This window comes from Garra rufa, chromosome 5, assembly GCF_049309525.1.
Source record: "Garra rufa chromosome 5, GarRuf1.0, whole genome shotgun sequence".
Taxonomy (NCBI): domain Eukaryota; kingdom Metazoa; phylum Chordata; class Actinopteri; order Cypriniformes; family Cyprinidae; genus Garra; species Garra rufa.
The window spans coordinates 3,620,926-3,639,424 of record NC_133365.1 but is presented as its reverse complement, the minus strand read 5'-3'; the positions used below and the strand labels follow the sequence as shown (position 1 = coordinate 3,639,424).

Sequence of the window (18,499 nt, the reverse complement as noted above, 5' to 3'; positions counted from 1 at the left end):
TAGAGAAAGGGCAATGGGGCAGTTCCTTCCCACACACACACACACACACACACACACACACACACACGTTTACCACTGTCCACCCCCCAACTGTTCACACCACATGACCTATTTCCTGTTTCAAACAATGGGCAGATGACCCAATCCAAAGGCACTGGAAACTGTGTTTGTGAGAATGTGTGTGTGGGACGGTTCCCCTCCAGCTTAAACACCATACTTATGAACTCGGGAGAGGAGATACTGCTCATTGTTTCCAATACCGTCCAACCAGGTTTGCCAGTTATGCTAAAAAAAAAAAAAAAAAAAAAAAAAAAAAAATTATGACATTGTTTATTATTAAATATTTGCATTTATTTGATTTCATTTAGCCTAAATAAGAATGTTTAATATGTCTTTATTTAGATTCCTTAGAACGTGCAAAATTATGTTGACTGATTGAATTGTTAAAGAGAACGTTCACTCAAAAATTAAAATTATGTCATTAATCACTCATGTTGTTCCAAACCTGTAAGATCTTCAATCAGCTTTGGAACACAAATTAAGATATTTTTAATGACATCTGAGAGCTTTCCAAATGCTCCATAGACAGCAAGGCTACCAAGAACATTGACAAAATACTCCATGATTCAACCATGATTTCAAGAAGCTAGGAGAATAGTTTTTGTCCGCAAAACGAAGGTCTTGTGGGTTTTGAACGACATGAGGGTGAGTAAGTAATGACAGAATTTGCTTTGGGTGAACTATCCCTTTAAGATTAGACATATGAATATGGTTCAAATATGGCCAGCTGTGGAAGAGGCTCCAAGGGTGCAACGCATATTTTGTTCATAATGTATAAACCTTTTTTTTTTTTTTACAAAATTGACACTTAGGGCCATTGCACACTGAATATGAAATTTTCATCTCAAAATTTTGCATGTTAAAAAATAACCTTACATTGTGTCAGTTGAGTTTACATACTGCCTCTGAAACTTTCGTCATAAAAAAAACATCTTATCAAGTTCGATTTTCTGCGTTTTCACAACCGTAACAAGCATTTTTGATAGGAAAGGGTGACGGATATGGGAAAACCGAAATCATTTTGACCCATACAATGTATTTTTGGCTACTTCTACAAATATACCCATACTACTATTATTGTAATTAATTATGTATAATACTATTATAATTAAATATTAAATCACTTAATATAATTTAAATAACAACAATAATAATGAAACTGTAGACAGCTTTTAAACACCTTTTTGTTTGCTGGGAACAACATAAATGACCATTTTTTAATTTTGGAAAATGAATTTTTGCCCTCTCTCTTGAATAATATTGAATTAATTAATCAAAAAAGGTATATGGTGTGGCTTTAATATTAACAATATAATTAGATATTACATTTCGGAATAACAACAGCAACATTAACTTAAAAAAAAAATACGGTAGAAACCACTTTTTTTGGTTTGAAAATTTGAATATCAGAAAATGCTCATCCAGCTTGCATTTCACTGTTCTACTTTTATACTTACGTAAGTCGGTTCATTTTAAAAATGTCATTTTTTCACTGCTTTGTATCTACGGAATGGTTCTTCCAAAAATGAAAATGTGATTTAGCAGAATCATTTATTTGCCATCATGTACTCCCGAACCCATATGTGTTTCTTCTAAAGAACACAAAAGGAAAATATTAGGAAGAATGACAGCCTCGTTCACCGCTGTATGGAAAAAACGCTGCTGTGAAAGCTAATGAAGAACAAGGCTGTCAGACCATAACAGTCTGTCCAACATGTTTTGTGTTCCACAGAAGAAAGAAAAGTAATGCAGGTTTGGAATAACCCGAAGGGTGAGTAAATGACAGAACTGTCTTATCTAGTCATCATTAGATTTTCTTAATTATGATGATGACTAAATCATAACATCACTAGTTTTAATTTCAGTGTTTTATTGCATATCCCTGCGCAAGTTTGTTAGAAAGCAGTATTTCATGTTCCTCACTCTTTATGTTTCTCCTTGACCTCTTTTCCAGTCTTTCTGCTTTTTATACTCTAGTCCTGTCTCTCTCTCTCTCTCGGTTCCATTCACATTTAGTCTGAGAGGCATGACTGAATGCTTTCTGACAGCCATAGCTGATAAATAAAGCAATTGACAGTCTGAATGCTTCCCTCAGGTGAGACCCAACACACACACACACACACACACACACACACGTCCAATCCGTCCTTCACACTTTGACTGTAATCTCACCACATGATTTCATTTCACCTACTATAAAACTGCAAGACGTCTGCTTGATTTGAGTCGTGCAGTAAATGAAATGCATGTACCACAAAATGTTTGTTTGTGTGTGTATTGCAGCTAATCTCATTTAACCGCACTGATAGGTTAAAAGGCACATGTTGGCTGATAATTCATCCTAGGTGCCCTGAAGGTTAGCAGTGGCCATGAAAAACACTCTCACACAGGTTACTGTATATCAGGGCGGTAAGGAAGCATCTTTGTTGTTTGACTTCCTCACAGGAAGAGGGTGCAGCACCCTTAGCTGATGGAGAGACTCACTGAATATATACACATTCAAGCTGAGCAAGCACAGAATAGACTGTTTTTTTTTTTTTTGGTTCAGGCCTTTGTTCAGAGTAAATTAGGAGTATCAAATCAATACAGATTCAATTCAGCTGGTTTTCAAAAGAGGCCTGGAAAATTCTGGACAGTGAAAGTGCACAGGGGAAGTTGTAGACAAGTAGCTCGACAGCTCACCCTGCTGGCTGGTACAACAAAGTGACCTTACGATACATGTACTATAGCACTTATACTTTTGCAAAGTGTTTTACATTTTCTTTGTGATGGTTGACATTGAGTTGTGAACTCTTGATGATTATGTTCAAACATTACAAAAAAGTGTGTATTTTTAAGATGCTTACTGAATGACATTCTCTAAACTAAAGGGTCCGTGTATCTTTTGGTTATTTGATTTTCCTTTTAGAAACGGGTATTAAAAAAAAAAAAAAAAAAGAGTGGCTATTTGATTTTTGTTTTAAAGTACAACTATTTTAAATTGCAATACAAGGCGTTTTTCTTCTTCATGTTGAAAAACAGATGAGCAAAGTAAAAAAAAAGGTTTGATTTTTATTTTATATTTCGAATAACAAAAAATAAAATCACTAGAAAACAAAATTTGAAAAAAATTATTTTCCCGAGACCGGATGTGGTCATTTACATGACAAGAATCAGAAATGAGAAAACGGCTCCTTTATTTGTTTTTCCGTTTGTTCAGAAAATGAAAAAACAAGATTTCGGCTCGATTTTTCGTTTTCAGTTGTTCGTTCAACAAAGCAATAGACTCATTTATTAATTTTTTTTATTCCTTATTAATTGCAGTCTTTAAAACAACATACTAATAATTAATATAATAAACTAATAAAATAAAATAAAATAGAATAGGAAAATCTGGGAGTTATAAATAAATAAATAAATAAATAAATAAATAAATATATACACACATATTTCTTATTGCTATTCCCATTGTTTTTTTTTTTAAATAGGAAAATGTTGCTGTATGGTTTTAAAATATGAGACTTATGAATATATATATATATATATATATATAAATTTGACTTAAAAAAGTCTTAGTTTATTATATTTTGATGTAATTAATGTTATTGCCCTTGTATGTTTGTTGACTGCAATTAAAAAATTATAAAAATATATATATATATATATATATATATATATATATATATATATATATATATATGTTTTTTGAAACAATCGATGACGTCACTGGTCCAGATTTTGTTGACCAATCGGCGGAAAGTGGCCCACGGATTTTGAAAGTCGTTTATCTGTAAACCAAAAAAGGAAAACTCGAGCCAAAATCTTGTTTTTTCATTTTCTGAACAAACAAAAAAACAAATAAAAGAGCGGTTTTCTTATTTTTGCTCTCCTGTTTCTGGAACAGTGACAGTCTGGAAGTGGCTCGATTCCTGATTTTGGTTTGCTGATTTCAAAACAAAAATCTGTTTTCCCGCAAAGTACACGGTCCCTAAAGAAACAGTTCAGCCAAAAATGAAAATTTGACTTAAATTTACTCAACCTCAAACCATACAGGATGTTTATGAGTTTGCTTCTTCATCAGGTTTTGAGAAACGTAGCATGTCATTACTTGCTCACCAATGGATCCTCTCCAGCGAATGGGTGCCATCAGAATAAGAGTCCAAACAGCTGATAAAAACACACCACTCCAGTCCATCAGTTAACATCTTGAAAAGCCAAAAGAAACAAATCAATCAGTGTTGCCAGATTGGGTTGATGATTTCCAGGCCAAAAGCTCATAAAAACCCACCAACTTCAGCAAAAAACAGCCCCAAATTTTAACTGTCAATGGCAAAATAATGATATAGAATTGTATTGCCATGTTAGTCATGTTTGATAAGGACCCTTTTTATCTCTTTAATTTTATTTAACAAAATAAAACAAAGATAAACCAGTTTCACAGGAATATGGCTCAAAACATGCTTAAGTCCAGAAATATGCTTAAAATGTCAGAAATCTTTTCAAAGAGGCAATCTCTGACAAACTTAACCCTTTGAAAAACACATGCATCATTTTCAATGTCCACAGTAAAAATAAGCACAATGTTTTGAGCAAAAAATGCACAATAAAGTAATAGCAATGTAATTTAGCTGGCATTTTTGCTCTCATTCATGCACACCAAAAATGTGTTATTCACTGATACATATTAGGCTTTATGATAATAGGACAGCAAAAATGAAATAAGCAATAATGCCTTACCTTTGTCCTGTGCTTTGTCTTCAGACAGAACTACAGCACATATTTTATGACGTACACATTTGAGAACATCATACAGAACATATGTAACTTATATATAGAAGACTTTGCCATCACAATCACTTAAATAAAATGAATGAATAAATATATAGCAGCACATTCAAAATCTTGCCCTTACTGGTGCAAAAACGCCATCAATCCATCATGAGACTAGTTTTTAATTAAAATAAATAACTAAAGTCCATAACCCATAAAAAAAGAAAAAAGAAAAACATCTTCTGTTGTCTCTCACATCAAAATCCTCCCACATATGTGTTTAGAGCTGTTTTGGCTTGTAAACAGTGTTTGCTCTGTGCAGATTTCTCTCCTGATTTGCTGTAAAAAGCAATATTATGGATAGAGGACTGGAATTTTAGTTGAAAGCAATGGTTTAAATTAAAAATTGTCTTAAAGATGGATTTGTTTCTTAAAAACACACAGCTTTCGGCTTTAAAAAGACATTTAGTGATGGACTGGAGAGGTGTGGATTATTTGTGGATTATTGTGATGTTTTTATCAGCTGTTTGGACTCTCATTCTGACGGCACCCATTCACTGCAGAGGATTTCACCAAATCTGAAGAAACAAAGTCATCTACACTGTAAAAAGTTTTTACCAGATTCAACTTAAAAACTTAAGTTCAGCAGCTGCCTTAAGATTTTAAGTTAAATCTGCTTAAAACTAAAATTCATTTTAACTTATTACAATAAAAGTGAGTTGAACTAAATGACTTAAAACCTTAAGGCAGCTGCTAAACTTAAGTTTTTAAGTTGAAACTGGTGAAACCTTTTTACAGTGTACATTTTGGAATACAGTATGCATGCTGGAAAAACAGTATGTGTAGCATGTATGCAATTGAGAACCCATCCACACGGCAACAAAAGCTTCAACAGGACATTTGTTAACATAATTAGTTTTATTATTTTTGTAGCTAATTTACAACAAGCATCTCACTGAAATTAAACATTTGTATAATCCGATACTGTCATTGGTAAATCTCTCTTTTAAGATAAATCATTTAAATATACTTTTGCATCTGATGGCATTGTTGTATTTTCATAATTATTCTTTTTTTAAAATAAAAGCAATATCTTCAGGATAATTAGAATAATATGTTATGGCAAATACAAATCGATAAAATACATTTGATTCTTTCAAATAAATAAATAAATTCAACTCATAATTCATTCTAGTAAGAGTGAAGTCATATATTTCTCTTGGTAATACAATGTGTGTGTGTGTGTGTGTGTGTGTGTGTGTATGCAATGTACGTTCTTGTTTTTTATTACTTATGTGGCCAATAATTAGATTTGGGACATTTTTTTTATGGGTTTGTGAAAGTATCAGTATGTGGTATGTGTAATGCGTGCAATTATAGTTAATTATTTTTTTAAATGATTATTATTTTTTTTATAATTTCACAGTAAGATTTTAATTTCAGATTTCACATTTGATTGTGTGCAGCTCCACTTTGGAAACCACAGCAAAAGCGTCTCAGTCTTCACACGAAACCCCGATGTAAACAAAGCAGTAAACAAGTAAATAATTATATAAAATCTATAAATTAAAAATAACGGCAAGAAAAGAACTGTCACTGCACTCCAAACACACTGAAATATCGAAATTCAAACGCAAAAAGTCAAAAGAAAATAAGTGAAAGTAAACAAGCCAGCAGACCGCTCCGTATTCCTCAGCTCTTCCGCCGTTCATCACGTCTGATCGAATCTTCCCTTTAATAAGTGCAAATGTGTTTCACTTCATCTTCTTAGCAGACTCTCTCTTTTTTATTTGGCCGGTGCCAGTTTTTTCGATTACAACAGTCTCAATCAAAGTCCGTTTCCATAAATCACCATAGTAATGTTCATGGCATCGATTTACAGGAAATCTCTCTAAATCAAATGCAAACCCCTGGACTGTGTTCAAGACAAACCGTGGTTTTCATCCCCACTTTAGACCTTGAATATGACGCCCTCTGAGCTCAAAGCACCGTATCGATTTTTACCGCATCGCTGTCACGGCACAAAAGGGTAAAAAAGCCAATTTATCATTCCTCCGCTTTCTCCTCGACCAGGGTTGAAGTGCAGAGTTATGGGTGAAATTGTTTACAAATGAGCGTTTGGCTCTGAGAAGGGTAATTAGGACTAAGATTGTTAAACTTAGCTGGCTAAGCTGATTATTCTCTGCCATTACAGCCATTCATTTATCTCATCAAACATAATGAACCCACGATTGTATTCCAATAAAACTCTGGCATCATTAAGTCCCGCTCTTCTTCACTTGGGTGACGGCGACATCATCGACCCACCAATTAACCGGTGTGACGATGTCCGCTGACCGGCCATTGAGATGCATCAAAGTAGCCTCATTGGTTTGATTACAAGAGTTAATTAGAATCTGATACACAGCATAAAAAACCTCATACAATACACCGTTTTTCCTGATAGTATTCGTGTGTGTGTGGAAGTGTGTGTGGAGAGTTCAGAGATGAAAGGCCAGTACGGCTACGTTCACATTGCAGCTGAATGGGGAAAAATCACATTGAATTCAACTCCAATCCAATCCAATCATTCCAATGGCTTGATGTTTCTATTGTTCCAACCTCACGAGAAAACATAACTGTTTTACAAGGTGGTAGAAAAAAAGCATGAACCGTATGAATAGGATAGTACGAATTCATACGAATCAGCCAGCAATTGATCAAAACAGTTATGAACTGGCGTGAGTTTGCGTATTTTCTGACCTTCCCAAAGCCTTCACTTAACTATCCTGAGCTGTGAGACGAAAAAAGGCCACTAACAAAACATCTACTATTATACAATGAAATGTTTAAGATGTAAATCATTTTTAAGTTATATTTCATTAAAATAAACATCCACTCGTCTGAATATGATGCTTGGTTTACCTTAGCTGAGAAAAAGAGGACAGTGAAAACAAAACCAACGGCATGATGGCGTAATTAATAAACACTCCCGATATATCATTTTTTTGAAATGCATTTAAATGAATTGTTTGATATAGGATTGCGTTGTGAACGTAGCCACTCGTCACAAGTGAGATCAAAATCGAACTGAAATCCAGAAAAAGGCATTACATTTGAAGCGGTTTGATAATTTACCGATGACTTCAAGATCTAAGCATGGCTAAAATTCGTTCCATTATGAGAAGATTATGGAAGAGCCCGATATTGCACATTAAAGAGCAGCCTGGAGTCATTGTGTTTGAGAGCCGCGGCGCTCGGGGAAATAATCCAGCCGAGCAAATAAATTTCAGCTCAAAGGAAAACATCAATCTGGCTGTTGCAAGAAGATCCAGATAGAAGAAGGCAAACGTTACAAAATCTATGTTGGCATGAGTCTAAATGTGCATGTTTACATGTAAGCGCGAGAAAATCAACAGAAAACAGCCCTCGGAATGAACATCAAGCGAAAAAGTGGCAAAGTCTGCATCTTCCGTTTCTCCTTCCTTATCACCCATTCAATGTGATGAACTAGCTGCAAACTATTAGAGGGGGACATTCGAAGGACTGAGGCAAAGGTTTTAGATGCTTCCTGGGTTTCGGGAAGCACGCGTCAAGCACTTCAAATTTCTAAAAGGAATTAAACGCCCTTGATGCTGATAAGTGTGAGTGAACGTCAGTCTCTGAGTAGTCGTAATATCTTTGATATTGAAGAATTCAGCGCATTATTGATACTGATAAATATACTTTCACATTTCAGTTCGATTCACCTTTAGTATTGTAAAACGAGCTCCTTTAATCAGGAACAGCTCTTGAACGTCTCATTCCAGTAAAAGCCGAGTCGGTCGTTCGACTCTCTCCGCTTCCCGCGTCGTTTCGGAGAGAGCGAGAGGGAATCGGACAATATACAAAATTTCTTTGTAGCATCCCAGTTCGTGACAGAGTAAAAACAGCTCACCAGTCCTGCGTGAAAGGACGTTATTCAGAGAGAAAGCCAGAAAGAAACAGAGAAGGACCGAGAGAAAGGCAGAGAAAAGCAGAAAAAGGAAGTTACAAAGCTAGGAAACGGATAAGAGAGGCAGATGCGGTGTGGCCAGCTCCTGTCGCTGTTCCACTCCATCATTTCCCGGCGTCTCTGTGACTTCTCTCCATCTCTCCCTCTCTCTCTCTGTCTCTTTCTCGTGAGTTCGACGAGTCGGAGCTCCGCAGTCCAGGGCAGGCAGGCCAAATGGTGACTGGGCGAGGTGCTTCGGCTCTGGGTGGACTCTCACAGACGCTCCCTGGTGGGAATCCAGATATAAGGCCCTGACTGCTCCTCGATCACAGTTTTCACCTTGTGATAAACCTCCTCGAAGCTGTCGCCCTCCACGATCGCTGACATACGGAGAGAGAACAGCAGAGAAATAAGTCATTGAAGCATTTACAACAGATGCATTTTTATATATGGTGAAAGTATTATGTTTGAATCAGTTAAAGTGCTTATTTATACAGGGAACTTGATCATTTTATCAAGGCAACAACATCCTTATGCCTTAGGGAATAAATAAACTGCACGACCATAGTAACCCAGGATTATCAGAGATAGATTTATTAATATTTAATTTTAAATTAAGAGATTATTATAATAATTATTATTGAAATTAATACACTATTTGTCAAGTCAGCTTTACTGTCAATTCTGCCACATGTACAGGACATACAGAGAATTGAAACTGCGTTACTCTCAGACCCTTGGTGCACAACAGTTAACATTAAGTACAAAAGGTAGAATTTTTAAATGATGTATAAATACAATTATACATATATAAAAAATTAAATGATTATATGTGACCCTGGACCACAAAACCAGTCATAAGGTTAAATTTTACAAAACTGAGATATATACATCATATGAAAGCTCAATAAATAAGCTTTCTATTGATGTATGATTTGTTAGGATAGGACAATATTTGGCCGAGATACATCTATTTGAAAATCTGGAATCTAAGGGTGCAAAAAATCAAAATACTGAGAAAATCACCTTTAAAGTTGTCCAAATTAAGTGCTTAGCAATGCATATTACCAATCAAAAATTACATTTGGATAGGTTTACAGTAGGAATTTTACAAAAAATCTTCATGGAACATGATCTTTACTTAATTTCCTAATGATTTTTTACATAAAAGAAAAAGCAATAATTTTGACCCATACAATGTATTTTTGGCTATTGCTACAAATATACCCCAGCGACTTAAGACTGGTTTTGTGGTCCAGGGTCACATATTATGAATAGGCAATGCTTGAATGTCTATGTTAATGCTGTCTATGCATGATTTTTTTTAAGAATAAACATTACGTAAAGTACATCAAATAAAATAGGCCTACAATATACATTTTAATCCATCCCTCTATTAACTGATCATCTTTTTTCCATATTTGTATTATTAATAGCCTATTGTTGGTGATATTTTTATTTTCGTTTATATTCGTTTTTCACTCTTCATTTCGATCTCTTTACTTAACGTTCTTCTCGCTTGTTGTATTCCCAATTGTAAGTCGCTTTGGATAAAAGCGTCTGCTAAATGAATAAATGTACATGTAAATGATACTGTAAATGCTCGACATATTCTATATGACTGTGATTTTTACTGGAATGCAGTTTAAAGGTTGCTCCAGGACAAGGAGTAAAAGTCTCTGCTCTAGAGTTTCTCTGAAACCCTCCACCTTCCCCAGCTCCACCTGTCTAGATCTGCTACATGACTTATGTCTGCCTTTTCATGCAGCAGCATATTTTACATCTTTTGGCAGTGGTAAGTACTTGTTCTGCAAGAGCAGCCGAGACCAAATATAGCGTGTACACATTTATTAACATGCTTTTCAGAGAGTTGCAATTATTGAATCATAAACGTGCGATTTTTAGACCTGGAAAGGTCACGTCAATTAATAAATCTCTACAAGAGTTACATTAGGGCATTGTCTAGTAATTAATAAATGCAACAGTTTTCCTTCAAGACACTAGAAGGCAAAGTGTGAAACTGTCTTACCAGAGAAGCACTCCAGGAAATCTTGCTCCAGTTTAATAGCGCGGTCCATACCTTTCCTGGCTTGTTCCTCAGTCAGACGTGTGTTGATCTCTCTGGATAAAAGAGCAGAAACCCCATTAATTGACCATATGCACAGATTACTTCCTTGTTTTAGACAAGCCAGATGTACTGTAGTGTGCCATAATAGAAGTGTTCTTTGCTCTTTTTCTCTACATAATCCATTCACAATCAAAGAAAAGTTTTGTTTGTCTAAGAGGAACAAATGTCCATATATACCGTTTCAAGAATGACAAACGTGAAAAGTAAATTGTGAGTAAATCGGCTAAATACGCACGAGTCATTGCTATGATTGACACTAACAACCGATAATAACCTGATGTCAAAAACAGAGCTGGGCATTAAATGATTCAGACTAAATTCAGAGTAACAAAACTATAGCAGTAACACGTTTGTGTTGGTTAAATATAGGCTATTTAATAGCATTTACAGTTTTACAAGATAAAGCTTAAAAGATATAGTTATTCAATAATTTTAAATTCATATCGATTCATATTGAGTGCATTATTTAATTATTATACTGTTAATGTTTAACTGATTTAATTTGTAGTGAACTATATATAAGTATTTAAATAATTCACCCTTATAGGCTATTTGTGCCTCAGCTTATTAATTTTTTTATTTATTTTATTGACTTTCTGCACTTGCTATACTATATACTTCAGTGCAGTAAATATACTGCAATTTATTATACTAGTAATTTTGTAATAAATCAAGAAGCAAGACGTCTTGAAAAATCTAGGGAGTTGAAATGGCAGCTGCAGCCAATGATTGATCCTCTGCTGCCATCTTCTGGTTATTTGGGTCATTTCATGTCATTTTCATCTTAAAAAGACGTTATTTTTCCGTGAAAATACATTCGTCTTTACGAATGAAACGTGAATGTTTGAAGTAAATTTTATTGCACAGCCGTAGAGTTGAAAAATATTAATGGCTTTAAAATATTACATGATTTTAAAATCTATGAAGGCAAGTTCCCGATTATCAAAAATACAATTAAGATGTCCTTGAAGAGAAGTATCGCTAGCTAGCTAACGTTAGCCTTAACACATTAAGATTCAGTATTTAAATATACAAATTTGCAGGTACTCTCCTGGGATTTAAATGATATGTTGTTAAATAATATGAAACTGAATGTTCATGCCGCTATCATTATTTACGATGTTGCAATTATTATTTTTCTCGGTTTCTGATAAGAACATGGCAGTAGAGGTGTCTCAAGAGTATCCAGATATATAGCACATATAAAATGAGCTTCTTATCATTATGCCGGAAGTTCTAAAGAAAGCTCCGTGCATATGGTCAATTGTCAGTTTTGTATTGAAAAGACATACATTGAGGTATTCTTAAAAACAGGCATTTTGATTTAATGTAATTTGAAGTATTTGTATAGTTGTTTGCCATTACATACAGGACGTTCTCCAGTGATTTGGGCCGTACGAAGATGGCGATTGGGTGGAGCTGTGCAGCCTGTAGCCTACGAACTGCATTTGCGGACACATCCAGAATACAGTGCTTTCCCTGCTGCTCACAAAAACACACACATGCACATTAAGATTTGCAAAATATATACACAAGCTCATTGTTTTGTCCAAATCAACTTGTGTTCTAACCTGTTCGGCCACCTCTCGGACGCTCTGAACGCTGGTTCCGTACAGGTGGCTGTTGTACTGGCCCGCCTCGATGAAACGATGGTTCTGAATGTCCTTCTCCATCTGTTCTCGCGACGACACAAAATGGTAGTCCCGCCCATCCACCTCATACTCCCGCTTAGGTCGCGTCGTATCTGAGAAGAGAGCCAACATCATCTCGTGAACATGGTATCAGTTACGGCTAATGGCAGCACATAACAGGTGTGCTGAAAACGACTCATTTTGTATGGCTTATAGTTAGTGAGGAGGCTGTTGGCATTCATGAGACATTTTGGGCAAGCATCTAAAGACTGAGAGGTTTCTTCTTTGTTTTTTTTTTTCTGAAATAAGATTAAGGAACTGTGAATCTGGACTAAATGGATTTTGGACAGAAATGTGGAATCTAGCCATAAAAGTGGAATTTAGATTATAACATGAACTGAATCTCTACAATCTCTCTTAGAGTCACTTCACAAGTATTTCTTTTCTCCTTATCAAATACACACTAAAAACTCAAAATTTCTTAATGACATCTCGTCAAAACAAAAGATTGGTTTAGCTTTAAGAAAAAAGAAAAAAAGAAAAAAAAAAATCTAAATTCAAATTAAAAAATTCCTCCAAAATTCAAGACACTGCAAAAAATGCTTTTGTAGCTTAGATTTTTTGTCTTGTTTCCAGCCAAAATATCTACAAATTCTTAAATCAATAAGGATTTTCTAGACAAGTAAAAATTATTTTCTTGTTTTCAGAAAAAACAAGTAAAAATTAAGTGCGTTTTTGCTTGAAACAAGCAAAATAATCTGACAATGGGGTAAGAAAAATAATCTAGTTGTCTGCTTAAAATACGATTTTTTGCTTACCCCATTGGCAGATTATTTTTCCGGTTCTAAGAAAAACTCATTTAATTTTGACTGTTTTTTTTTTTTTTTTCTGTTTTTAAAAAAACAGTTGTGCTAATTTGATTACATTTTAAGAGATAAAAAATGGTATTGTTTTATGCCTTCATTTGATTACATTGTTCATAATAAAATTAAATTAAATCATAAATACACAAAAATCAAAACGGAAAGAGACTTCTCATTTCAGTGCTTTTTGATTATTAAAATCAAACCATTACAATGTAACCCATACAAATTCAAACAGATTTCATAAAGCCCTAAAACTTGGAATATATGTGACCCTGGACCACAAAACCAGTCATAAGGTTAAATTTGACAAAACTGAGATTTATACATCATATGAAAGCTCAATAAATAAGCTTTCTATTGATGTATGGTTTGTTAGGATAGGACAATATTTGGCTGAGATACGTCTATTTGAAATCAGAAATCTGAGGATGCAAAAAAATCAAAAAGACTGAGAAAATCACCTTTAAAGTTGTCCAAATTAGGTTCTTAACAATGCATATTACTAATCAAAAATTACATTTTGATATGTTTACAGAAGGAATTTTACAAAAAATCTTCATGGAACATGAACTTTACTTAATTTCTTAATGATTTTTGGCATAAAAAAAAAATCAAAAATTTTGACCCATGCAATGTATTTTTGGCTATTGCTACAAATATACCCCAGCGACTTAAGACTGGTTTTGTGGTCCAGGGTCACATATAGTTCTTATATTGTATAATGAGCGATTCATGATTTCAATGAATTCGACATGTTTAGCAATTACTAACATTCCACAAATATAACAAACTTAATTAAAACCTTTGACCTGACTCCTGAAAATTGCATAAACCCAATTCAGATTGGAGCTAGCTGTTGTTTGGAAGGCTCTTATCACGTTTTGTGAGCAATACACATCTGAGAGTGACAGCAGAGTTGAAGAATACTTACGAGGGACGCAAGAGCCAAACTTGTCAGGGAACTCAGACAGTAGGTCATCATTCACTCTGTCCTTCACCGGGCCCAGAATAATGATGGGCCTCGCGTAGTGCACTAAACAATCCGAGAGACTACATGAGTGCATGCACTTAAAGACTAGACCAAAAATGCAAGTGAAGAGAAAGAATACTAACACATCACAGACAGAAAGTCAGTGACTCAGTTCCCAACCCTAGTGAGCTGCCTACAAAGACCACATTCTTAGACATCAAACACTCCACACAAAAACTAAAGAGGTTTTGGAACTGAAAAGTATCAGTAGAGACTAAAATATCTGATATCTTGACTCAGTCAAGTATACAACCTTCCACTTGTCCAACTGTCTCGTAACTCCGTACTGGCTCTTCCCGTCCTGCAAGAAAACAAATACACATACATCAGTTTCTGTCTGTAATACATGCAACGAAACAATCCCCTCTGTTTCAGTATTCAGGGCCGTACAAGCAAAAAGACGATCGTAACTCACCCTGTGAACCTGTGCTGTCTCGACTTCGGTCCTGTCGAAAGGAAATATAGGGGACAAAGCTTATTAAATTGTAACAGACTGTTTCCTGCATCAGTTTAGATGTAAACATGCAGTTATTGCATTATTCGTCATGGCCTAAAGGGGTTAACAGCCAATAATAAAAGTGTGTGAGATGTGGAGCTAACGCTGCCCCCAAGTCCTGTCGAAATGACTGTGTTTATGAGATGAGCAACCATAAATATCCTTGTGAAAAACAAGTACACTTTTGTATACTTGAAAAAAAAAGTTCTTAGCAAGGAAAAATATACTTTCAAACAATATGCATAAGTGTGAACCGAATTTAATGTTTAAAAAGAGTTAACTGCATGCTTAATTTATATTAAATGCAATTAGCTGAACTTTAGAGAGTTTTTTTTGACTCAAGTAAGATTTAAGTACATCTCAAAGTGTTACTGCTGAATGAACTGAAAAGGAATTTATGGCTTCTTGGGGCTTATTGCTTTATTAACATAATTTCTATTGAAATTAGTACATCCCCCTTTCGGAATCTGCAAAATGTTATTTTACCAAAATAAAAGGCATGTTATTGTTTATTTAGCACTGACCTGAATACGATATTTCACATAAAGGATGTTTACATATAGTCCATGAGATTAAATAAAAGTTGAATTTATAAAAATTATCCTGTTCAAAACTCTTAATACTATGTTGTTACCTGAATGATCCACAGCTGTGTTTTTTTGTTTAGTGATAGTTGTTCATGAGTCTCTATGTTTGTCGTGAACAATTAAACTGCCTGCTTTCCAGAGTTTTTGTGTATTTGAACCCTTTCCAACAATGACTGTATGATTTTGAGATCCATCTTTTCACACTGAGGACAACTGAGGGACTCATATGCAACTATTACAGAAGGTTCAAACACTCACTGATGCTCCAGAAAGAAAAAAACATGCATTAAGCCGGGGGGTGAAAACTTTTGAAATTTGAAGATCAGGGTAAATTTAGCTTATTTTGTCTTCTGGGAACATGTACGTATCTTCTGTAGCCTCTGAAGGGCAGTACTTCATTAAAACGTGATGTTTAGGCAAAATAAGAAAAAAAAATTACACATCTCCATTCTGTTCAAAGGTTTTCACCCCCGGCTCTTAATGCATGTTTTTTCCTTCTGGAGCATCAGTGAGTGTTTGAACCTTCTGTAATAGTTGCATATGAGTCCCTCAGTTGTCCTCAGTGTGAAAAGATGGATCTCAAAATCATGCAGTCATTGTTGGAAAGGGTTCAAATACACAAAAATGCTGGAAAACCAAAGAATTTGTGGGACCTGAAGGATTTTTCTGAAGAACAGCGGGCAGTTTAACTGTTTGGGACAAACAAGGGACTCATGAACAACTATCACTAAACAAATAAATAAATAAATAAATCAGCTGTGAATCATTCAGTTAACAACAGTATTAAGAACGGGGTAATTTTTATAAATTGAACTATTATTTTCTCTTGTGGACTATATGTAAACATTTGTTATGTGAAATATCTTATTCAGGTCAGTACTAAATAAACAATAACATGCATTTTGTACAATCCTCTTATTTTGGTCAAATAATTAACATGGATGTAAACTTTTGACCTCAACTGTATGTCATGGATTTTAATATATTTGTAACTATACATTTTAACAAAGATTAATGTAGTACAATTTAAAATATTTAATAACTTTAAATGTTAAGTTAATGTTTTAAGTTCTTTACATACGCTTTAGTATGAGTTTAGCATGTTAACACATAGTAAGCGTACAGCTTTAAAGTAATGATTTAAAACTTTACTTTTAAGATTTAAAGTACTTTTAAGATTTTGCACTACACACTTGTTCAGAAAGAACGGTAAAAATATACATAAATGTATAAACATGACTTCCGCAGAGCTAGTGCAAGATGAGCATTTGTGGGTAAAAGTATGTAAACTTTTTTTTTTTTAGAAAATGACAAATCGTTTTTCTAGATAAGACTCTTATTCGTTGGCTGGGATTGTGTAAAGCCCTTTAAAGCTGCAATTTGAACCTTAAACCCGTTGGCCAAAATTTAAGTTCACTATGTTCTCCTCATAAACATTAATGTCTTTGTGACTGAAGAAAGAAAGACATGAACATCTTGGGGGTGAGTCAGTTATCAGGACATTTTTATTCTGGAAGTGAACTAATCCTTTAAATATTAATTTCCCAAGAAAACCTACAGAAAGCACTGAGCACATGTGCTGAATGCATGTTTGTGTGTGTGTTTGTGAGCGCAGTGATCTGTATCTGCAGCATGAGCCCTACAGACAGAACAAGCTCACAATGCCCAGGAGTTTCAACGCTTTCATAAAACAACTGCCTGATGGACTCCCATGGGCTGCAAACACACACCACTGCTACTCTAAACACAAATCACAACTGATTATAGTGAAGGAAAACAAATCTCACAGGAGAGCCGCCGAAGGTTTCTGGAGTAATTTAAAGAAAAATATTTGAATGGGACGAGCTGCATGCAGCTGTTTGTGTTTTAGCAGGGATCTTACCCTTTCTTTTGACTTCAACCGCGACCATTCTTTTCTCTCAACCCTGGAAGAAAGAACGAACTGAATGAACGGCATGCAATATATAACAAAACAACAGCAAAAGGAACACTGAGGGGGGAATTCACTAAGAATGAATTGTGGACAATTCACACACAAATTTAATTATGCAAATGAGGCAACAGCAAACACTCAACCCCTTAAAAAAATGCAATTCACCATTTTGTGATTCTGAGTGCTAGATTGATGCTAGCAGAAGAGGCTTTTTCAAAAACATTTAAAAATCTAACGGCCCCAAACTTTTGAATAGAAGTGTAATTTTTATGGGTTTGAGCACGTAGTGTAGAAACCCTATTGTTGTTTAAGTTTTTTTTTTTATTATTATTATTCTTCTTCCCCCAAACTGTAAGGCTTAGAGAGCTGAAACTTTGTCAGATGGTAGTAGTATTGCTCGCTACTCAGATCCAAAGGCTCGGCCCAATCGGCCTATAGTGGGCGCTACAGTGATCGAAAATGCAAAAAACGCTCATAACTTGTAGACTGTTTGACGTAGACTCAAAAAATAATAATTTTTGGAATCCTTGGGTCAAGGATCAAGCCTACTTTTGCAAACTAGTCCTAGGTTTTTTGCCCAATCAGAACCAAACCAGTGCAGAAATGTTCCCTGGACAGTGAATACCATTTTTTTTTTTTAAGTTGAACTTTCGACTCATCTTCGCAAAGGGGCGCCAAAACGTTCAAAACTGTTACTAAAATGGCTTTAACTCTTGAACGGAATGAGATATCTTCACCAAACTTGGTACACATGTGTATAAGCACAATCTTTGGTCAAATAAAAAAATATGCAGCTCTGCCACTTGGTGGCGCTATAAGATGGAAAAAACAGCTATAACTATGCAAGCATTAGTCCAATTGACCTGAAAAATGGTATGCAGTGTCTTTGTCCAATGTGCCATAAGGGTCTTTGAGGACATTGGCATATCTCAAAAAACATTGGCCACTATCTGCCAATGAAGTTTGAGCACCTATTAGACAAGGTTAGCTGAGGCCGATCGGAATGAAATTCTGTGGGCATGTTTGACTCGTGGCCCTAAATGTCTGTAAGAATTTTGAAAGAAATC

At 34.9% G+C, this 18,499-nt stretch overlaps 1 protein-coding gene across 2 annotated transcripts in view; it reads right to left on the bottom strand.

Moving 5' to 3' along the window:
- Positions 1-5,708: 5,708 nt before the first annotated feature.
- LOC141334322 (disks large homolog 4-like) overlaps positions 5,709-18,499 on the bottom strand; it is a 71,378-nt gene continuing 58,587 nt past the window's right edge. For both annotated transcript variants that reach the window (XM_073839375.1, XM_073839376.1), the window contains exons 13-20: positions 17,382-17,424; positions 14,832-14,862; positions 14,670-14,717; positions 14,318-14,419; positions 12,461-12,633; positions 12,259-12,371; positions 10,791-10,882; positions 5,709-9,141 (exon numbers count right to left, since the gene is read on the bottom strand). In XM_073839375.1, the coding sequence (XP_073695476.1) occupies positions 9,035-9,141; positions 10,791-10,882; positions 12,259-12,371; positions 12,461-12,633; positions 14,318-14,419; positions 14,670-14,717; positions 14,832-14,862; positions 17,382-17,424 (709 nt within the window). In that variant the 3' untranslated portion in view covers positions 5,709-9,034. The remainder of the gene's footprint in view (positions 9,142-10,790; positions 10,883-12,258; positions 12,372-12,460; positions 12,634-14,317; positions 14,420-14,669; positions 14,718-14,831; positions 14,863-17,381; positions 17,425-18,499) is intronic.